General features: G+C 30.5%; 1 protein-coding gene across 2 annotated transcripts in view; it reads left to right on the top strand.

The window, feature by feature from the left end:
* Positions 1-13339: 13339 nt before the first annotated feature.
* The window catches only part of LOC126748806 (toll-like receptor 6), a 71307-nt gene continuing 60371 nt past the window's right edge, over positions 13340-24275 (top strand). For both annotated transcript variants that reach the window (XM_050458273.1, XM_050458272.1), the window contains exon 1: positions 13340-17408. In XM_050458273.1, coding sequence (XP_050314230.1) covers positions 13555-17391 — 3837 coding nt within the window. In that variant the 5' untranslated portion in view covers positions 13340-13554 and the 3' untranslated portion in view covers positions 17392-17408. The remainder of the gene's footprint in view (positions 17409-24275) is intronic.

Below are 24275 nucleotides of genomic sequence, written 5' to 3'. Positions count from 1 at the left end.
TAAAAGAAAATATTTGACTGTTTTAAAAGGTGGAAATTTAGCGAATAAATTTCCTTATGTATATGTAGAAAATTAAAAAAAAAATTGAGAATTCATTTAAATCTGTATTTGTTTTATAACCCCTTAGTGATTTGATGTGAATTTAGTAATTAAATTGACTGTTGTTGTTAAAAGAAAATATTTGACTGTTTTAAAAGGTGGAAATTTAGCGAATAAATTTCCTTATGTATGTGTAGAAAATTTAAAAAAAAATTGAGAATTCATTTAAATCTGTATTTGTTTTATAACCCCTTAGTGATTTGATGTGAATTTAGCGAATAAATTGACTGTTGTTGTTAAAAGAAAATATTTGACTGTTTTAAAAGGTGGAAATTTAGCGAATAAATTTCCTTATGTAGAAAATTTTAAAAAAATTTGAGAATTCATTTAAATCTGTATTTGTTTTATAACCCCTTAGTGATTTGATGTGAATTTAGCGAATAAATTCACAAGAAACTTTTGAAAGAAATATTAAAAGCTTTTCAAAAAAAATAACCCCTTAGTGATTTAACGAATAAATCCACAAGAAAATTTTGAAAAAAAATATTAAAGTTTTCCATGTTTGAGTATTTTAAAAGTTGGAAATTTAGCGATTAAATTTCCTTATATTTAGAAAATTAAAAAAAATTGAAAATTCATTAAAATCCGTATTTGCCTTAAAACCCCTGAGTGATTTCATGTGAATTTAGCGAATAAATTCACATAATTTATTTTATTTCCCCTTGCCAACTAACGCGAATCCAATATCCAATCGTAAATAAGCATGCAAAAAGAAATCAACACTAGCAAGAATTACACAGAATCTCCGTAGTCGTAATTTTCGGATTGGGTATGCATCAATTAAAATAAAATAGTAATTCGAATTTAAAACATTTTAAAATTTGAACTGCTTTTCTTGTTACCAGAATTGCTTTGCTATTTAAATGTGAATTTAGCGTATAAATACACAAGAAATTTTAGCAAATAAAAATATCTTTGAGATGGAAATTTAGCGAATAAATTTCCCTATGAAACGTTAGTCTTCATGTTATTGTGAATTTAGCGAATAAATCCACAATAAAAATTATGTTCTTATTGACGTGTAAATTTAGTTGTTACAAATAAAATATTAATTTTGCTTCGATGTTAAATATCTATACCGCAAAATAAATTGCATGCAATTGTAAAAGAAAAATTCAGTACTTACCTTTTACTCCTTCAACTGTACAGGAACCACAATTAAAACATACACTAAAAAAACACCATATTAAAAACACTGTACCACTCAGGAACCACAAGGGAACAACTTTCTTCCGACCTACTTCTACCGCTGCAGGAACAAGACTGAGCTACTCTGCTGTACCTTCCAAGTGAGGCGAAATGTTCTTATCCCCTCCACTCGTCCGAATCCACCCGAACCCATACGAACGACTCCGCGCTCTCAGTAGAGGATGCGTGCGCTTCTACTTTCACTTTTCGTGCGCATTAGTTTACTTCTTAGTCCGGTCAAATTAGAAATTTAACTATAGGGCGTAATATTTTAACTCAGTTTACTGAACCTTTATCCCGAGATTCTATTACCGAGTTCTTCAACTAAAATGTTCTGAGCAACAATCTTGTTTTAATTATTGGTTTAATGTAGAAATGTTTAAAGACATTTTTTGTAGAGTCCTAAATTTTTGTTAAAAATCTATATTATTTTTTTTATCAATTTATTAAATTTAAAAAATATATCAATGTTTAAAAAGTCCTGTCATATACGTGAAATTTGACATTTTATCGAAAAATCTGCTAAAAATTCCAAATCTATGGGTTCGCAAGAAAATTTCCAACTGGTTTTATTGTCCTAGAAGTAATAACGAATAAATTATTTTAACTACTTAGAAAACCATAGTACATTAGTAGCTTAAATCTAATGCCCATAATATTTTTTTTGAAAAACCACAATACCACTAACACGACCATATTCTACTTCAACCACCAATATGCCCCAGAACATCCCTAATACTCTTTAATTAATTAAAAAAAAAAAGAGGGAGATCCCCAATCCATTACCCTTCGATTACCGTATTTCACCGCGTTCATTTTCCGCATATACCTTTCATGTTCCAATATACTCAATGGGTAAAGGGAGCATTATTCGTATTTAAAAAAAGGAGAAAAAAAACAGTAGCAGTCAAGCCCAAAAAACCTAATCATATAAATGAACGTGTACACCGCACACAAGCGGATTGAAAAGGAAAATTTGAAATGCAAATCTTCAGAGACTCACATGTCGGTTTCTCTGATGATTTATATCCAATTTGGTAATTGCAAAGGCATCCATTTTTTTCCTGGCTCTATAAAAGGGGATTGTACGTATTAATTTCGTATAGGAAAAGTCCATTTAGGAAATCATCGGCCGATGAAATATGTGAACGCGAGGACGGTTGAAATATACGTGTTTCGAGAAATAATAATTCGAGAGCTTAGAAAAACGAATGAAAAAAGAGCCTTTAATGACATAATTTATATTAAAACAAAAAAGAAATTCTGGCGTCTTAATGAAGCTGTTATTTTCCCGAGGATCTTAGGGGATATTAGCTGTTATTAACATATAAATAAAAGATGGAAAAAGTGAAAAGAAAGGCCCGTCCCGTCCGTTCGGCACAAAACGCGAAATGAAATGCAAGTCATTTCACCTTGGCTAGGCATTATGGGAGACGTTTACATGCCGGAAAATTAAGTTGGTGTCGGGAAAATACTGCTCCGAAGTAGGGATGGGGAAAACTCGAGAAACTGTATCGAGGAGACCTTAAAAATTCTGCCTTATTAAGGGTTATTTTTAGTTTTTTTCCTCCTCACTTTTCAACTTTTATCAACGTTTGTTACACCACCTAAGGAACATATCATATATTATTATCGTTAAATATATATTTATTCAAGGATTTTTTAGTACATTTTTTCAACCATATATGGTCAAGGTATTTTTATTAAACGATTGTGTAATTGATGAAATTCTTCTGAAAAATCACTGTTTTTTGCCCATATTATCCAGTCTAATAACTCTGTTTTCATACTAAATATTTATATATAAAATTATTAAATTAAATATTTAATAAATATTTTCTGCAAAAACATTGTTTTTTTATTAATACAACCCTTAACCCCCCCACCCACCCCAAACATTTGTCCAGTAAGAAATTCTTTTGAAAAATCACTGTTTTTCGTTAATAAAATCCAATCTAATAGCACTGTTTTTATACTAAATATTTATATATAAAATTATATTAAATATATAAATAAACTGTGTTATTAAATTAAATATTTAATTTATATTTTCTGGAAAAACATTGTTTTTTTATCAATACAACCCTTAACCACCCACCTACCCCAAACATTTGTCCAGTAAGAAATTTTTTGAAAAATCACTGTTTTTCGTTTATAAAATCCAATCTAATAGCACTGTTTTTATACTAAATATTTATATATAAATTTATATTAAATATAAATAAACCATGTTATTAAATTGAATATTTAATATATATTTTCTGCAAAAACATTGTTTTTTTATCAATAGAACCCTTAACCCCCCACCCACCCCAAACATTTTTCCAGTAAGAAATTCTTTTGGAAAATCAGCGTTTTTTGTCCATAATATCCAATCTAATGTTACTGTTTTTGTATTAAATATTTATTAATATTCATATTATATCAAATTTAAATAAACAAACTGTGGTATTAAATTAGATATTGATGACGAAGCCAGCTATTAGTCATGCGTATTATTTTGGAAAACAATGATTTTTGAAAACAATTTCTTAATGGGAAATTGAGTGGGGTGGGTGGGGGGCTAAGGGTAAGGTCAATAAAAAATGTTTTTTTTGCACAAAATAATTGCCTGAAAAAAATGCTTTTTATGGAAATTATGCTTTTCTCACATAACCTTAAGGTTTTGGAGTAAAACGTGAAAAAACCGTATTTTGGCAATTAAGAGCCTGGAAGAAATGTTCATTTTTTATTTCACTCTTTTTTAAAGGCCATTGTCATATTTTCTCTCTCTCTCTCTCTCTCATCACTTTTTTTTTTAATTAATTCCAGGGAGTTGAATGCCTGCAAGAAAGTTTAATTTTTTGATTCACTATATTTTATTATTTCATATTTTCTTCTTCACTTTCCACTTGTTTCTTAAATATCTCGAAAACTATCAAGTTTATCAAATAAATCATAAAAACCTAAATGAAAGGAAATTTAATTCTTAACAAAAAATGCACTTGTAACTTTTTTCATAAAATGAGTCATTGACGAGTTATCGGCTCATCAAACACTCCCATTTTCCAAGCATGCGCAGTTAATATTAAAAATGTCACTTATTATGCTGTTTTATTGAAAAATTCATAAAGCAAATTAGATGCTTTATAAGATCAGCAAATATAAGATTTTCATAAAAATAAAAAATTAGGGAAATTTTGGTAAAATGAATGGGTTACACTCGTATAAGTCGATTAATTATTACGCATTTTTTTGAATATCTTGAAAACTATTAAGTTTACAAAAAAATCATAGATACTAAAATAAAAGGAAATTTAATTTTAAACAAAAAATGCTTCTATAATTTTTTTAATAAAATAACTCCTTGACGAGTTCTAAGGTCGTCAAGAATTATAATTTTCCAAACATACGCAGTCAATGTTAAAAGGGCTAAATCGCCTAAATCTGTAGTTGTATGGGAAACTATATAGATCACTTTTTTAAAGCAAATTAAATTCTATATAAATTTCTCATAAAAATAAATATTAACGGAGATATCAATATAACAGAAGAGAAACCTAAACAACAGAAAATTTGATTTTAAACAATAAAATTTATACTTCAACGTTGACCTGTATTTTTTATCACGTCTCCTTGATATTTTTTTTCTTTTTTGCTCCTAGAATACTAATACTTTTTTCTGCATCCCTCTCCCTCTTTCTATATCAAACCAGAAAATGGTCCTTTTTTATTTAATTAGCAATGCGATTAATTTTATATATATATACATATAATATTTTTTTAGTTGAATATTATTCTAGTTCCAGTTCTCTTTTTGCTATTTTCTACCTCTATTGCTCCTTTGATGGCAAATGTTTTCTTCTTGAAACCCCTTCTATTGGAATGAGGTGCTTATTTCATCATATCTAACCCTAAAAACGCATATAAATCCTTATTATTTAATATATATGGTACGTAATGCTTGAAAGTTGATATAAAGTGAAACTCGATAGAAAATTTCTTGCCCATTCCTACTTTTTTACTTGAACTAATATGGTCCTTCCGAGTCGGTTCTATACGAGAGCATATTTTCTGCTTCGTTAAAAAATTCTGCGCTTTTCTGGTTACCGCTACAAACTATTTTTGTTCGCCGGAGAAACCTCAGACTCTTTGGCTTTTTAGGTACACATGGAAAAAGGCACGAAAAGGATTTCAACGTAAATTCGAGATTATAAAGGGTAAACCGCACCACGGTCCTGAGTAACAAGCTTTTTGGTCGGATAATTTGAATCTTTTTCCCCCCTTTTTTCATAAATTTTTAAGTAAGGGATGGGAAGAACCGTTTTTATTTGAATATTTTTTTAAACATTATAAGACCTTACCCTTTAATACCGCTAGTAAATGACCAGAGTGCCTTTTGTTGGAACAGTGAGGCTTAACAAACAATTCGGAATTACTACTACTACTACTACTAGGCAAATCGAGAAAACTTTTTGTTCCTATTTAAACCCGACCCATCGAACATTATAACAGGACTTCATTTTCCCAGTCCTTGTCTTTCTCGGAACTATTATCTGTGGACTTTTGTTCGGGACTCGCAGACTTAACAAAAATAAAACTTCTTGCCGATTATCGAGATTAAGCCCGAATAAAGTTAGAGGCAAACAAAAAAAAAATAACCGAGAGGAGACGATTTTGTGTTAAGGATTAAAGCGAGATGAAGAGGGACAGAGAAGAATGGGCCGCAGTTCTTCTAAGGGTTCAAGTTGAATTTTACAAGTGCGCAAATATCCCTTAAATGTCACGTTTTTAATAAGAATAAAAATGCTAGTTGTATACTATATATACCAGATTAAATAATAAGTCATGCTGTAATAAGAGAGTTTGAAAATTCTTTCATTGTTGCATTACATAGCATACATTCAGATTATTATGATGAAGTAAAAATATAGAAATGTAAATCACATCCATTTAAGTTATGCATATTTAAAACAAAAAGCTTAAGGATAACATCTAAAATAAGATGTTAATCCTTAAGCGGGTGATTTTAAGAAGAAAAATTCAAACCAACCTATGTCGCAATTTCAATCTCTTAACTTTTGACCTACAGTGCAATAAAATTATTCATTTGATTATACAAGAGATGGTGAGGGTCATGCCCATTTAAGTTATGCACAAAATCTATCTCAACTGATGATATCTTAAATTCTGTGGTCACAGCAATAAAAATATAGAAATGTAAGTGATATCCGTTTAAGTTATGCACAATTAGGGCCATAAAAATTTTATTTTTCACGTTTCGAAAATCACGTTTTTTTGCAATGGGAAATAAATATAGAATTAGACGCTAATTTTGAAAGCACATGTATGCATAAAGGTCTAAAATTGAGTTGAGACAGTGAGAATTATATCGATTTAAATAACGCAGGAAGATAAAGGAACCACATTTCTTCTCCAAGGGGTTTTTAATTTTTTAAATGATTATACAGGGTGTATTAAAATAGGGGGCTAATCTTTAAAGAGGTAAGTTGTTACCTAATTTTAAGGAGAAAAGTTCAAACGAGCCTATTTCCTAATTCAAATCTCTTAATTTTTTAGCTACAGCGTATTAAAATTTCAAGAAAATAACGAAATGAAAATATATTTAACATATTTTAAATGTTCAAAACAATTGATAGATAAAAAATGAGAAAATAATTTAAAAATATAATACTTTGGAGTGTAGACAGCAAAATAAATCCGTCTACTAAGTTACTTTAAGTAAAACTTTAAATAGTGAGCTTCTTATAGTTAAAATATGAAAAATAAAAATATAAATTTTAAAATGTACTTATTGATTTGTTTTAATCTGAGAAATTAATTTTTTTTATATGCGAAATTTAAATTTAGGGAAGGAAATGTTTCTGAAACAAAATATTTTAATATTAAATATTTGAGGTCTAAAAATATTATTTTTTGTAATTTTTTTAGCCTTCTTGAATATTTTCAGTTATTTTGTTTTTTTTTGTCTTCCTACTATATTTCCAATTTTTTTTTATTTGCTTTTTTTAAATTTATTATTTTTTACATACAATCGGAAAATTTTCATGTGAATTTCTATCTAAATCCTATAAAGCGTTAATGTTCATTTCACATTTGTTACTTACAAAGAGAAGCATGAAATATGTTAAAATTTATGTCTTCTTTTTAATTTATTTTTTTTTTGTATGTTATATTTTTTAATTTTTTGGTCTTTTGTGACAATGAAGCATGTTTTTTTTTTATTTTTAAGTCTCGTAATAATGCGTTTAAAATAAAAAATATATTTTAAATAAAGCAAGAATTTCATTTAAAATTTAACGAGATATTGGACATATTTTAAGTACTACTTGCGTTTTTTAACATAATTTCCAAATTTAATCTGGAAAATATGAGAACCGCATTTTTCAAAATGGAAAATTAATTACAGAGCAACTTATTGGCCTTAAAAGCCAAATATAGAAAACATATTTGCAGAAAAGTTTAAAAATCGAACAGAGAATAAAAAAACAGAGAAAGTGAGAGTCAGGTCCATTTAAGTTATGCATTTGTAAATATACCTCAAGAGTCTTAATTATGTTTCTGTATTTGCGGTGTGATTAAAACAGGCCAATATTAGCCAATAGAGGCTATAAATTTAAAAGGAGAATCAACAATTAAATATAAATAATAGTTGATACTAAATGAAATTCTCGTCTTGAACTACGCCTTAATTGTATTAAATAAAATCTTGAAATTAGGAATGAGAATTAAAAAAAAGAATGTGAGAATCATAACCATTTAAATTATGCACACATAAGCCAAAATAATCAAGTCCCAAGAGATCTTTTGTGGTAGCAAATATGATTGAAAACAAAACATTTTTAATAATACCAAACGCCATAGAAGGTCTCAAACAGTCTAGAAAAGTTAGAAAACAAAGCCCCTGCTTAAACCACCCACGTCTTAATCCATTAAGAGACAAGTTTAATGGAAATTCCCATGTCTTTTCCCTAATTGAAACTGACAGGGTTGCTTCATTATCCCTGCTAAGCAAATGCAATATATGCTATTAGAAGGTAAGCTGAAGCTCCAAGGACAAATAAAATAGAGGAAAAAAAACGGGGGTGGAAAATAGCTGTGCAATCGACTACAGCCACCATGCAGCGCCTTAAGTCGTTTGTTATGATTAGCGCTGGAGTTTCTTCGCATTTGGAGAAGCGACGGGATAAAAGGGACGTTGGACTTTCCCAGTCAATCGGGGGAGGGTTAACGGCCCTTTAATGTTAATGCAATATATCCCTAAGCTTTTTTGCCGTCGAGATATGAAATAAAATGTTTGCAATAAAAGGGCTAGAAGTCAAGCTTCCGCCCTGGTGCCTCCTCCAAACCTACACAATTATTACAACAAGCGATTTTCGTTTGAGCAAAATAAATCCAATAAAATATGATATTGCTTTTCTGCGAATATATAAAATACAATACATAATGGGTCGGTGGTCATTCTCTCCGCGTCCGGCGTAATAATGACCGAGGCAGACTGGAAATCACGCAAAAGATTGGTTTTACAAAACCTCCCGTTTTCTTTGGAGACCGTATAATCACGGAACTCGGTTCAGATGGTCGTCTCTCTAAAAAATAATTGGATTGCCAAAGACCAGTCGATGGGGATTTTGTACGTGGATGGGAGACAGATATCGGAAATTTCATTAGTTCAATGTACAATCAGGTGATTTTTACTTAAATTACTTAATCTTATTATAAATGGTATGTCATGTAAATAATCTAAATTGCATCTAGGCATCTATTAAATAATTTAGTAAAATGTGAGCCGTGTCCATTAAAGTTATGCATTTATTGGGTATAGTAAAATGGTTCGACATAGGTGTTATTTAAGAAAAAAAAAACGATTTCAAAAAAATGGTATTATTGTAAGAAAATGCAAACAAATTATTTACAATATTTATATAACCATACTGAAAATTTAAGAGTGATTTTTTATTAAATTTTTTACAAACCGTAATAGACATAGAAATGGTGTTATTAATTAAAGTATTAAATAATTTGGGTTATTATAAGAGCATGATCTTGTAAAGAGTTTTTTGCAATGTTTGACTATTAGAGTATCTCTTTGTCGTACATTTATCTATGCATATCCGTTTTAAACCGCATTTGTCTTAAAGGTAGCAAGGCATTTAATGTTTTATGATTTCAAACCTTACAAACGAAGTTTTTATTTAGCCAATTTAGGTGTAATTCTAGATCCGCTAATTATTTAAATATTTATATACGTAAATCGAGATTGAATTGATCCAGATTGACATTCCTAATGGATCTATATGAAAATTGTTTCTCCAAATTATTTTTGACGATTTTGAATTTAAATTCTAAATAAATTAAAAAGTGATCGGGTAGTTTTGCATATCTATTTAAGTTAGGCAAAGTTTGATAAAAGAGGTTTTTTTTGTTATGGGACAAAATGGGTTAAAAAGATTTAGCTTATGCATGTATCAAGTAATATTACACCTAATTAGATATTTTTTTAGGAATTTAGTAAAGGTCATTAAAACAATTGGAAATATACAGGGTTTAAGCCATTATTAAAAAAAAGGAAGTGCTACCCATATCTATTTAAATTATGCATATATTGGGCAAAATGTGTTCTAATCAGTGATTTTTTTAAAGCTTTGTAATTAAAATAACCTAAGGTACAATGCAATACTTAAAAAAATTTATATAATTGAAAAAAGAACATTTATAAATTTTGAAAATTATTTTTATTTTTCTTATTAGTTTTCAAGGTAAATTAAAGAAAAACTGTTTTGGGTAAAAAGCTATTAAAAGTCGAAATAGGTTAAATTAAAAATTATTGAAAAAAAATACAGAGTTTAAAGTTATATTAAAAAAAATGATATTAGTATATCTTTAAGTTATGTAGCTATTAGGCAAAATCTGTTACCTATTTACCTATAAAATGTTTTATGGTAATTTTACATTAAATTAACGTGATGATATTTATAAATATTTTTAAGAAAACTAATTGGTTATAATATATAATTTAAAAAAATACTTATAATTTTAGAAAATTATTATTATTTTCTTTGTTAATTTTGAAGAAAATAAACTTTTGCGAACACTGTTTTGGGTACAAAATTTAAAATATTTAAGAAAATTAATCATTGGAATTAATTAAGGAGGGTTTGGGTTACAACTTAAGTTAAATATTTACTATTAATAAAATTGTGATTAACTTTGAAAAGAGTGATTTTATGTAAAAATTTTAAGAGACCTATAGCATTAAATTTTCTTTAACAATCCATACTATTCTTTTCAATACATTTATTTGTTCGTTAGTTACAAAATTCCTAAATAAAAAAGGTAAATCTAAAGAATTTATTAATGTTTATAGCTTGATTATTGAGAAACGCTTCCTGTGGCGAAAATAAAAAAAAAAAGGTTTTTTGCAGGGCCTCTAATTTATTATAGATATCCATATATATGCAGATGTTTTTTTTTTTGACCCACCTTGAAAAATAAATTGTTAATTTTTCTGAGCCCAGTCTAATATATATAATATAAACCTCTTAGAAAAAATATTACAATCATATCCATTTAAGTTATGCATGTATGAGGGCAAGATGGGTTAAAAAAGGCTTAAAATTATTCCAAGTCACTAAATTTTGATAATTTTAGTAATGAAAAGTTCTATTGACATATAGTTGTTAGTTTTTAGCATTGGACAATTTTTTTTTTTCGTTTTTTAATAATATTTGTTAAAAAAAATATATTTTTTTTATTTATTGCTTATTATGTTCAGTGTAATTTTTTTACTCTCTTTAGAAATTTAAATTAAATTCAATTTTTTGCTTCATATATTGTTGACGCGCATCAGAATTTCTCTATAATCCAAGGATAAAAAGGTTTTTCTTTTAAACAGTTTATTTAAAAAGTAATAATGTTATTAATTATCGTCACTTTCTTATTAATATTATGGCATTCATATTTATTTAAATTATGCATATGTATATGTAAGGACAAGATATAAAAAACTCATTTTAAAGCGAGAAGGACTAACATAAATATTGTACTTAAATATTATAAAATAATTTCTTGGGTCCAAATAAGGGAACCTTTGATTATGCCTAGAATTAATCAGTGTTTCAATTTTTTTTTTAAATCGCTAACGTTTGAATAATTGGGTTGAACAAAGTCAATTTATTCTAAATTATATTATAGTTCTAATAATTATCTCAATTTGATTTAAAAAGTGGGAAAAACATTTTTTAAGTAGTAAGGATGGAAATAGGTTAAAAAAATCATTGACACGATTGAAGTAACATCAGTTATTATATATTTTTTTGTTGATTCTGAAAAAGCACGATTTTGTGTGTGAAATATTTAAAAAAAATTAGCCATTGGAATTAGATAAAAGAACTCTAAATGAACATTAAAGATAGAATATGACAATCATATCGATTTAAATTATGCATATATTGAGGCAAAATGGGTTAAAAATGCCTAAAATTCGTGTTTAAGTACAATTCTGCCGTGACAAAAATATGAGAAATGACAAGAAAAGGACGAAATTAAAAATAAGTCTTTAATTGAGGAGCGATCAAGCAAAACCATATTAATCCACTTTTTAACAAAACTCGCTAAATCACTTTTAAAATCGATCTAAAAGTCAAGTAAATCAAGCAAAACCAAACAAATCCACAAAATAAAATTGCGATTCATGTTTTTTTTTTGTAGTGTGTATTTTGTACGAAGAAATGTAATTTAAAAAAAGTCTTTTTTTTTCTTATTTTTTGTAGTAAAAAATAAACGTGTGAACATATATTTATTTTTTTTTCTAAGTGAATATAATATTATTTAGCTTAAAAGAAATGCGAATAACATCATGCATACATTAAAATATTCATTTTACATTATAAAATAAACTAAATATATTACTAAAATACATACAAACGAAAAATTTTGATGTTAATTTTTATCTTAAGCCTACAAAGCGTTAATGTTAATTTTATATTTGTTACTTACAAAAAAGCATAAAATATGTTGAAATTTATGTCTTCTTTTCAATTAATTTTTTTTTGTAAAGTATTTTATATTTTTTAATATTTTGGTCTTTTGTGGCAATAAAGCAAAATAATTATTAAATGAAGCATGCATTTCATTTAAAATTTAACGAGATATTGGACATATTTTAAGTACCACTTACGTTTTTTAACATAATTTCCGAATTTAATCTGGAAAATATGAGAAACGCATTTTTCAAGATGGAAAATTAATTACAGAGCAACTTATTGGCCTTGAAAGCCAAATATAGAAAACATATTTGCAGAAAAGTTTAAAAATCGAACAGAGAATAAAAAAACAGAGAAAGTGAGAGTCAGGTCCATTTAAGTTATGCATTTGTAAATATACTTCAAGAGTTATGTTTCTGTATTTGCGGTGTGATTAAAACAGGTCAATTATTAGTCAATAAAGGCAAAAGTCTATACATTTAAAAGAACAGTTAATAATTAAATTTTACATTATAAAATAAACTAAATATATCTAACTCATGCAAAATTTGATAAATCAATTGTTTAATTAGCAACAATTCTTATGGACCAAAATATTGTCTACTAGGCTTATAATATGAAACCTTTTAAGTACACTATATTTTATCTTGTTAAGTTCAGTGATGCTCTATTGCCACGTTTTTTATTATTATCTCGAAATTTTATGTAATGGATTTATCTGGTTTTGCTTGATCGCTCCTCAATTATGCTAAAAAATATACATAAAACAAATAACCCCAAATAATTAACTAGTTTAAAAATGCCAATAAAATCATTCTTTAACACCCCAGATAGCGCATACTCTAGGGATAAACTTAAGGCTAACTTACGTCAGATTCTCAGTTTCTTCGAAAAAAAAATCATCAGCAAATCATCACATACCAATTCCTTATAACATTCTGAAGTTCACAAGGCGGGGCGGACCGAAATCTTCGCTTGTCTCCGACCGTAGTCGTGAGCTTTCGGCCCGAAAGCTCCTCATCAAAAGCTTTTGACTGTTCGCGTGCATCATACGCCAAACTCTGCGCTAGTTTAGCTTCGAAAATCGTGCAGAGCGGTTGCTTGCCGCTCCTAACCGACTCCGTATTTATCGTAAATAATCGGGTGTAACGTGTTACTCTTTTAACTTTTTCGAAAAAAATTTTTTTTTAAATGTTTTAGACAGTGATGACTGAACAAAGACTGTAATATTGCCATGCTTTTATTTTTGTGATAGTGTTTTTAAAAAAGAAAAAGTTTCACCATGTTCCTCTCGTTGCTCTATTATTTCGTTATTTTTAAAAGTGGTTGTTGCCTAGACGTGTCTACCACTAGTGATGCCTCCACTGGCTTAAGATATGAGGCTCCTGATGATTGCCAATGGTGGATCAAAGACCCTTCGGTCTCTGGACAAGACGAGGTGGCTCTAACATGCAATCTTCGCACTATAAACAGTGAGTTTGACACCACTAATTTTAGTGTCATCCCTTCTGAGCACACCACCTCTCTAAGGATAGAGTGCAATCCAGAGATAATGTCGAGGTCTAGCTTAGACGAGAAGAGTTTTTTCCACTTAACTAAACTTAGGGCCCTCGAATTAGAGCATTGTAAGCTAGCCAGATGGCCGGCAGGAACCCTTTTTGGCTTAAGAGACTTAAGAAATTTAACAGTAAAGACCCACAACACCGAGTGGCCTGCCATGAACTTAGACTTTGCTAGAGAGAGCTTTAACCCCATTAGGAACTTAGAAAGACTAGACGTCTCTTGCAATAACATCTGGTCGTTTCCAGAAAACATCTTCTGTCCCCTGATCAACTTAGTGTTTCTAAACGTAAGTGAAAATCGTCTGCAAGACGTAAGTGACTTGGGATTTCGAGAAAAAACCCCTGGACTACCACAACCGTTGATCAGCGTGGCCGAGGATGAAGTGCCTCAGACTGAAAACACTAGATCACCAACACACCCTTGCAGCTTGGATATTCAGGTACTCGATGCTTCGTTTAACCATTTTGTCCTTATACCTGCCAATGGTTTCAGTGTTTTACGTAGACTTAAAGAGTTTTACATTCATAATAACGAAATTAGCATGGTGGCTGATAAGGCCCTAAACGGCCTAAAGGCTTTGCAAATTTTCGATCTCTCTAACAATAAAGTCGTAGCCCTACCTAGTGAACTATTCAAAGACTCTCGCGAGTCCATCAAAGAAATATACTTGCAGAATAATTCAATCAGCGTCCTTGCTCCCGGCTTATTCGCCAACCTGGAGCAGCTCCTTGCCCTGGATATATCCAGAAATTTACTTACGAGCTCCTGGATTAACGCAGACACATTTGCCGGCTTAATAAGGTTAGTGCTCCTAAATCTCTCTTATAATCGCATATCTAAATTGGACCCCACGTTCTTTCGGGATTTATACACACTACAAATCCTGAACTTGGAGCATAACTCTCTCGAAACCATTCCGGCAGACACTTTTGCCCCCATGAATAATTTACATACTTTAATAATATCGTTTAATAAAATTACGTATTTGGATGCCTACTCGCTTAATGGTCTTTACGTGCTCTCTTTACTTGCTCTGGATAATAATTTGCTGGAGGGGATCCACCCGGAGGCTTTTAGAAACTGCTCTAGCCTGCAAGACTTAAATTTAAACAGTAACCAACTTAAAGCCGTACCTTTGGCATTAAAAGATATGAGACTATTAAGAACAGTGGATCTCGGTGAGAACATGATTACTTATTTAGAGGAGCCTGGTTTTAGAGGGTTAAGTAATTTATACGGGCTCAGGATGCTTGGGAATAGGATCCAGAATGTAAGCAAACGTGCCTTTGCTGACCTGCCTGCCTTGCAAATATTGAACTTGGCCAAAAATAAAATCCAACGCATCGAACACGGTTCGTTCTCAAATAGCCCGAATTTGCAAGCGATTCGGTTAGACTCCAATTCGCTAACTGACGTGAATGGCTTATTTGCCGATATCCAGAGTCTATTGTGGTTGAATGTTTCGGATAATCAACTGGAGTGGTTTGATTACGCCCTGATTCCGCAGGGGTTACAATGGCTCGATTTGCACAAAAACAATATACGCGAACTGGGTAATAGATACAATTTGGATTATGAGCTCAGGCTCGCCCAACTGGATGCTAGCTTTAATAAAATATCTAAAATTGGGGCCTCATCAGTGCCTAGCAGTATCGAGCAACTGTTCCTAAACGATAATTTAATCAGCATTGTGGAGCCTCACACTTTTATAAAAAAGACTAATTTAAGTCGCGTGGACTTGTATGCCAACCAAATCTCTTCTATGGACCTAAATGCTTTGAGACTCACCCCAGTTAGTCCTGAGAAGGCTTTGCCAGAGTTTTACATCGGGGGGAACCCTTTTATGTGTGACTGCACTATGGAGTGGCTGCAAAGGATTAACAAGCTGGATCACTTGAGGCAGCATCCAAGAGTCATGGATCTGGAGAGTATTTACTGCAAGCTTTTACATAACAGGGAGAACAACTATATGCCTTTAATAGACGTTGAGTCCTCACAGTTCCTATGCACTTACAAGACCCATTGCTTCGCCTTATGTCAGTGTTGCGACTTTGATGCTTGTGATTGTGAAATGACTTGCCCTAACAACTGCACTTGCTACCATGACCAATTATGGAGTGCAAATGTGGTGGAATGTTCTAATGTAGGATACTCTGAGATGCCTAATACTATTCCAATGGATGCCAGTGAGGTTTATCTTGACGGAAACAACTTTGGGGAGCTCTCGCGGCACAGCTTTATCGGTCGTAAGAACTTACGGGTCCTTTTTGCAAATAATTCTAATATCGCAGCCATTTATAACCACACTTTTAGCGGATTGAGGAGGCTCAGGATACTGCATTTGGAGAATAATAAAATTAAGGAGCTCCTTGGATTTGAGCTTGCTACCTTGGAGTCTCTTAGGGAGTTGTACTTGCAAGGGAATCTGTTGCACTTTATTGATAATCGTACTTTCTTGGAGCTGAAGCAGTTGGAGGTGCTGAGGTTGGACGAGAATCGGTTGTACAGCTTTGAGGTGTGGCAGCTGTCACTGAATCCTTATTTAGTAGAGATTGGGTTGTCGTATAACCATTGGTCATGTGATTGTCATTATGTTACGAGGTATAAGCAGTGGTTGAAGCAGAACTATGCTAAAGTGGTTGATGCCACAAGGATTACTTGCATTGTAAATAACTCTACGAACCTGTTAGGGCCGAAGATGTCAGATTTCAACTCCTCAAAGTGTTTGCACTTCTTCTCTGATGGAAACCATGCTATAGTGGAGCAGCAAGTAATGAATGATTATCTGCCCCTTCTAATGGGCACCATGTGCGTTTTCATTGCTAGTGTTGTAATCGTTTGTGGGGTATTCTACTACAGAAGAGAGCTAAGGGTCTGGATATACTCCAGATGCGGACTAAGGATGTGCTACAAAACAACTGCCTATGATGAGCAACAAGACAAGGACAGACTATTCGACGCTTACGTCAGCTACAGCGTCAAAGATGAGGCGTTTGTTAATCAAGCTCTAGCTCCAGGTTTAGAAGGGGGTGACCCCTCTTATAGACTATGTTTACACTATAGGGACTTCAACGTGTCAACTTACGTAGCCGATACGATTATAGAGGCAGTGGAATCGTCTAAAAGAACGATTATAGTGCTCTCCAAAAACTTTTTGCATAACGAATGGTGCCGGTTTGAATTTAAAAGTGCGCTCCATGAAGTGCTGAAGGATCGACGGAAGAGGTTGATATTTATAGTGACGGGTGAGCTGCCCTCCAGGGATCTGGATCCAGACTTGAGGCTCTACCTCAAAATGAACACGGTGATCGAGTGGGGCGATCGGCAGTTCTGGCAGAAGTTACAGTTCGCCATGCCGGATGTGAGGAGGTCTTGTGTGCACCAAAGATCTTCTATAAATATTTATGCGACGGCAACACCTTCGCACTTCTCGGATCGATCCAGGAGTCCTAACTTACCTCCTCCGCCGCCTCCTGGAAAGCTGCCGCCCTTTTTGCAGAACTCATCCAGTTTACCCAGAGACAGTAGGGCGATGCCACATCCTTTGTGGGCGTAGCGGTTAAAGTTTAATAGGTAAGTTCTAATAATTATTTTTCCAGTAATGGTAAAGGGGTTTCATATATCAGAGCGTATAATCGTATACATAGCACAATGCTCTGACTAAATTCAATGTTACTAACTGTGTGTCTGTTTGCATTTAAACTAAAATTGATAAAATAACTCCTTGGAAGGAAAAATTAAGAGGGTTTTCTCTAAAACGCCCCCCCGTTGCAGTAAAAGCATTTTCCCGAAAAACTTTTACCCTTAATAAAACTTTTGCAATGCCGTTAGCAAGGTGTTATTACTTGTCGTAAACTTGCACAATAAAGAGGCAAATAGAAGTCTATAACTGAATCAAGTGAATGTTCTAATTTAAATGAAGGCGAAATTAATAATTCCCTCCTCGTCTACATTTTCGAGTATTTTCTTGTTAATTAGTTGATGTTATTCGCTCGGTTATTTATGATTGCAGGATGGAAATTTCCAGTTTAATTTCTTCGCGAGTTAACTGGGCATCGATCAAAATTACTTTTGTATATCATTAAGTCTATTTGCGGCATTTCTATCAGCGAGGTTGCTTTCATTACGTGGAGTTATTAAACGGAACTGAGTTTAAATATTTGAGGTTGAAACTTAAATTATTTATTTTTAATTAATGGGGCTGCTTATTGGAATTTCTTAGTATAATTAATACTTACTCAGAGTTTACGATCGGAATAAAATGAAGCCTTAGTAAGACAAGTTATTAAAGGGTAAAATGTTTTTTTTTTAATTAAATTAAATGCAGTAGAACTTTAAAAAAAAATAATTTAAAAAAATTTTTTTTTTTCAATTTAAATAAAATAAATTCAGAAAATTCGGTTTTCAACCCATTTCAGTCATGTCAGACCTGGAAATAATATTTTAAGACAGTTAAGATTATAGTTAGGAAATGAAATGCGATGGAACATTAAATCCAAATAAAAATTTTATAACAAAATCAGTTTTTAACCCATTTTTGTCATTTCAAAATCAGCAATTGTAATAGAATTATACTCATTATCTATAGGTATCATAATAACTTAAATAAAATTGTATAAAAAATTGTAAAAAAATATAGCGGTCGAACAGAAAAAAAATATTAAATTTTGCTCATATTTTTCCCAATGTTAATCCAAACAAAAATTTAAAAAAAAAATTTAACCCATTTAGTCATCTCAGACTCTTAGGATGAAATGAAAAATTGCTTTAAATGCCTGAAAGTAATATAACCACAATTTCAACTGCCCTAATACTATTTAAACAAGTAGCTTTAAGTTTTTAGAAGAAATACTTTAAATTTGAAATAATCAGGTGCCTAAAATAAAATAAAACTTAACCTAAAATACTCGGTAAAAAAATTCTAAGTGGCTTCAAATGCCTGGAATAAAGTAAAAATTAATTTGAAATGCCTGAAAAAATAAAACGTATCTTCAACTATCATAAAGCCTTAATTAAAAAAAAACCTTTAAGTGCCTGGAAGAAGTATTTTAAATTTAAAGAAAATTTTTTAAATAGCTTCAAGTGCCTGGAATAAAATGAAATATGTCTTTAAATGCTCGGTAAACAAATTCCAAATAGCTTATTCCAGTATCGAGTATTAAAAAGTGACTTTAAGTGCTTGGAAAAATGGCTGCAATGAAAAAAATCGAAATTGCTTCAAGTGCCTGGAATAAAATAAAATATGAGCTAAAATACTTATTAAAAAAATTCTAAATGGATTCAAATGCCTAAAATAAAGTGGAAAATGGCTTTAAATGCCTGGAAGAAATAAAACATATTTTCAACCGCCTTGAAGGTATTTAAAATAAAATTTCAATAGTCTAGAATAAATCCTTCAAATTTGTGGAAAAAAAATGCAACAATTTTAAGTACTTGGAATTAAATACAGCATAAGTGGCTTTAAATAACCAAAATAAAGTGAAAAAATGACTTCAAAAGTCTAAAAAAATAAACCCTATCTTTAAGTGCTTTAAAGCTACTGAAAAAAATTAACTTCAAGGACTAACTGGAAGAGATAAACCGTGTCTTCAATTATTTTCAATGTTATTTTCAATGAAAAAAATTCAAAATAGTTTCAAGTATCTGGAATAAAGTGAAAAATAACTCCAAAAGCCTAGAATAAAATAAAAAGTGACTTAAAATAATTAAAAAACAAATCAATAGCTTTTATTGCCTAGAATAAGGTGAAAAGTGACTCAAAATTCTAGGAAGATATAAACTGTATGTTCAACCTTAATAACGGTATTAAAGAAGTTTACTTTAAGTGCCTGAAAGAATTATTTCAAGTTTGAGGAAAAAAGTTCTAAATGGCTTTAAGTGCCTGGAATAAAGTGAAAAATGCTTTAAAATGCCTGAAAAAAATAAAGCGTATTTTCAAGTGCCTTGAAGATATTTAAAAAAGTATATTAAGTGCCTGGAAGAATAACCTTTTAATATTTTTTTTTTTCTTTTTATAGGCAAATAAAGTATTTTGAATTTGAATTTAAATTCAAAATCCCTTGTAAAAAAAGGCTTCTAATGCCTGGAATATAGTAAAAAGTGACTTCGAATGCTTAGAAGAAATCAACCGTGTCTTCAACTGCCTTGAAGGTATTTAAAAAAGTAACTTCAAGTGCCTGGAATGAAATAAATTATAACTTAAAATACCTGATAAAAAAAATTCTAAATATCTTCTTATGCCTGGAATAAAATGAAAATTTACTTTAATTTCCTGGAAGAAATAAACCATGTTTTCAACAAACCTTAAAGATTTTTAAAATAGCGCATTTAAGTCCCTGGAAGAACTCCTTCAAATTCAGAATGATTTTTGATATCTAAAATAAAATAAAATAAAATAAGACTTAAAATATCTCATAAAAAAATCTAAATAGCTTTTAATGCCTGAAATAAAATAAAAAATGACTTCAAATGCCTGCAAGAATAACTTCAAATTCAATATGACTTCAAATACTCAAGATAAAGTGGAATTCACATTCCACTAAATGCATTAAAGAAGTAAATTATATTTTCAACTGCCTTTAAGGCATTTAAAAAACCAACTTAAAGTGCATGGAATAAAATAGGTATGACTTAAGATATACGATAAAAAATTTTAAATGACTTCAAATGCCTTGAAGAACTACTACATTAAAGTTATTTCAAAAGTAAGTGCCTGGAATAAATAAATCATGATTTTTTGCTTTCAATTCGAGTAAAAATTTCAAATTAGTTCTAAATTCCTGGAATAAAAGAAAAAATCATTAAAAACCGAGTAAACAAATTCCAAGTGACTTCAAATGCCTAAAATAAAGTGAAAAATGGCTTTAAATGCCTGCATGAAATAAAACATATTTTCAACCGCCTTAAAAGTTTTTAAAATAATAACTTAAACAGCCTAGAGGAATTACTTCAAATTCGTGAAAAAAAAAAATGATATAATTTTAAGTACTTGGAATTAATGCAGTATAAGAGGCTTCAAATAACCGAAATAAAGTGAAAAATTACTTCAAAAGTCTGAAAAACATAAACCCTATCTTTAAGTGCCTTAAAGCTACTGAAAAAAAAATAACTTTAAGTGCCTGGAAGAGATAAACCGTGTCTTCAATTGTTTTCAAAGTTTTTTTTTTCAAATTCGAGGAAAAAAATTCAATTCATGATTTCAAGTGCCTGGACTAAAGTAAAAAATAACTGCAAATGCCTAAAATAAAATAAAAGGTGACTTAAAATTATTAAAAAAAAATCAATAGATTTTAATGCCTGGTGTCTAAAATAATTTAAAAAATTCTACATGGCTTTAAATGCTCAAAATAAAGTGGAAAGTGACTCTAAATGCATTAAGAAAATAAACCGTATTTTCAACTGCTATGAAGGCTTTTAAAAAATCAACTTCAAGTGCCTGGAAAAATTACTTTAAATTTTTAATGACTTTAAGTGCTTGGAATAAAACAAATATGACTTAAATTATACGGTAAAAAAATTCTAAATGCCTTAAAGAACTAGTACAGTAAAGGTATTTCAAAAGTAAGTTCAAGTGCCTGGAATAAATAAATCATGATTTTTTACTTCAAATTCGAATAAAAATTTCAAATAAGTTCTAAATTCCTGGAATATAAGAAAAAATGATAAAAACCCGGTAAACAAATTCCAAGTGACTTCAAATACCTGAAGGCAATAATTTAACAGTCGTAAAGGATCGCAATAAAATGATACATCTACAGAGGTCATAAGTACGTAAGAAAAATGATATGTTATATTTTTTTCATATTATATAATATTAAAAATTTTAGGAAAATCGTATTTTAACTTATTTTAGTTAATATAAAAGATCACGAATTATATACAATACGGACACTATCAATAACACATTTAATTTTTCTTCGTATCGCTATTGTAAAGAAAATTTAAATTTACTTGGGACATTTTTGATTTTTTCCCTAATCAGGTGCAAAATATTAATTTATACAACGGTCAAATTATAGTTTATTAGCTAAAACTTAACAAGATGATTTAAAGGGAATATAGTGCAAATATAGCAGTGTAAATTAGTATAATAAAATTAATTAAGATGAAAGTATTTCATATACAAGTGCAAGAAAATGATACCTATAATCTGTACTGGTGATTATTACATTTAAAGTATACAAATAAAAGAATAATATCACATCCAAACTGATCATTTGACGTGCTTCTAACATTGAAATTCCTAAATAACAAACTTGGCTTGCTATCTATAAATAAATCATCCCAACCTTTTAAGCAACTGATTTTTTTTTAAAGTTCAAAAAGCTTTTATGTACCGGGCCTAGTATCCAACCCCTAACCGTCTTTATAGACTTAAGTAAATAAGTCAAGAAAGCCCCATATATTAGTTTTTTTTTGCCATAAATAAAAGTCATATCAGATAATATGTTTCATCAAGCAAAGCCAGAAGGGCGCCCTCGCATATATCTCGTTCTTTTTATCATATATCCTTACAAAGAGATTTTTATAGGGAGGACTAAATTGGTCGATACACCCTTTTCTAGAACAAGCGAGATGTTTTACGACCAGTTTCAATCCGAGGGTCATAAATAGATTTTTATCGCCTCGTTTTTTTTTAAACGATTTAATACTTTTAAAAATCCGTATGTATGTAAAACAATTTAAACATTGTTCCTAATGAGTAAAAAATGCATCCCCAAGAAGCAAGTAATTAAGAGACCCTCGGCAAGTAACCGAAAATCAGATACGACCAACGCAGCAATAAATATGATCCTATCAGCAGTTAAAAATCGAATTTCAACCATTTTTACCGAAATAAGGAGCCTCTCGTTAGTTACTATCATTAAGTAGTTTCGGTTTTTAATGAAGGGTAGTTTAAGGGAGATTTATGGAGGCGATTTATTAAAGAAACGCGCGCATTTAATAAGATAATTTATATTTAAAATCGTGCTACTCGAAACAGCGCTCGTTTATTTAATTATTTTTCTTAATTAAAAATGAGCGATGGGAATAATGGCTTCCTTTCTCGGAAAGCGTTGAGTTGTGTGTGTGTGTGTTTTGATGTTAATTGCTTCCCCCACGGGTACGACGTGTAGACTGTTTAACAATTGTTGTTAACAATAAAACATTTTTTCGGTATATTAAGCTTTATTTGGTTAAGTTATGGTCATATCCGTCTTGGTGAAAAGCTTTATTATCTCATTAAAAAAACTGGTATTTTTTTTAACACACCTAAGGAAAGTAGGTCTCTATGAATGTCATTACATGAAAATCTTACTCTTGACGTAAAGTGAAAATTAAATATGTTGGATTTTATTCTTTAATTTTTTTTTCATAGGTCCAGTTGACCCAGTAAGGGCCAGCTGAGGTGAAAAATATGTTTGCGGAATTTGATACACATCTGATCATTATTCAACACTCATTATGACTAAGAAAAAAGATATAAGTGATTTCTGTGCTGTAGCTTCCTTAATAGAAGTACGTTGTATACCAGCTGAAATATCTCCACTGCTTTTAAATTTGGGGCTTTACTAGTCTCTATAAGTATTCTAAAGAAGATCAATACCAACCGAATAAAAGTTATTTGAAGACTATAGCTTCAATAGATCAAAAGTTATCAACTAAAAACTCCGAGGTTGACCTAGTAAGGGCCTACTGCCCTCAAACAAAATTTAAGGAGGCATATCTCATAAAGCGTTTAGAAAATAAAAATTATTTTACAAGAATATGCTAGCCAATAACATATACTTGAATACTCTTTATAAGACTCATGACTGTAAGTGCACTGCGAAAGAAGATATCAGCGATTCTAGTGTTGAAACTTCTTTGATAGAAGTATTTCTTGTAACATCTACTACATCTTCATTGCTATTAAGTTTAGGGTTTTGGTAGTTATGACCAATATTATTTAGCAAAACTTTTTAAACCCAATAAAAGTTGTTTGAGGACTTTAGCTTAAGTAGATCAAAAGTTATCAACTAAAAACTCCGAGGTTGACCTAGTAAGGGCCTGCTGACCTCAAACAAAATTTAAGGAGGCATATCTCATAAAGCGTTTAGAAAATAAAAATTATTTTACACAAATCTGTTAGCCAATCACTCATTCTTTAATACTCTTTATGACACTCATGACTGTAGGTCCACTACCAAAGAAGATATTAGCGATTTTTGTGGTGTAACTTCTTTGTTGACAGTATTTCTTCGAACATCTAGGATATTTTTAATTCTATTAAGTTTAGGGCTTTAATACTAATTACCAAAATTGTTTAGCGAAACATTGTTAATCGATTAAAAGTTATTTGAAGACTTTAGCTCTAGTAGATCAAAAGTTATCAACCAAAAACTTTGAGGTTGGCCTAGTAAGGGCCTGCTGACTTCAAGTAAAATTCAAAGACTTATATCTCATAAACCATTTAGAAAT

The sequence above is a fragment of the Anthonomus grandis genome, chromosome 22 (genome assembly GCF_022605725.1).
Source record: "Anthonomus grandis grandis chromosome 22, icAntGran1.3, whole genome shotgun sequence".
Taxonomy (NCBI): domain Eukaryota; kingdom Metazoa; phylum Arthropoda; class Insecta; order Coleoptera; family Curculionidae; genus Anthonomus; species Anthonomus grandis.
Note: the sequence above shows the minus strand (reverse complement) of the source record. Positions and strands in the feature narration are given on the sequence as shown.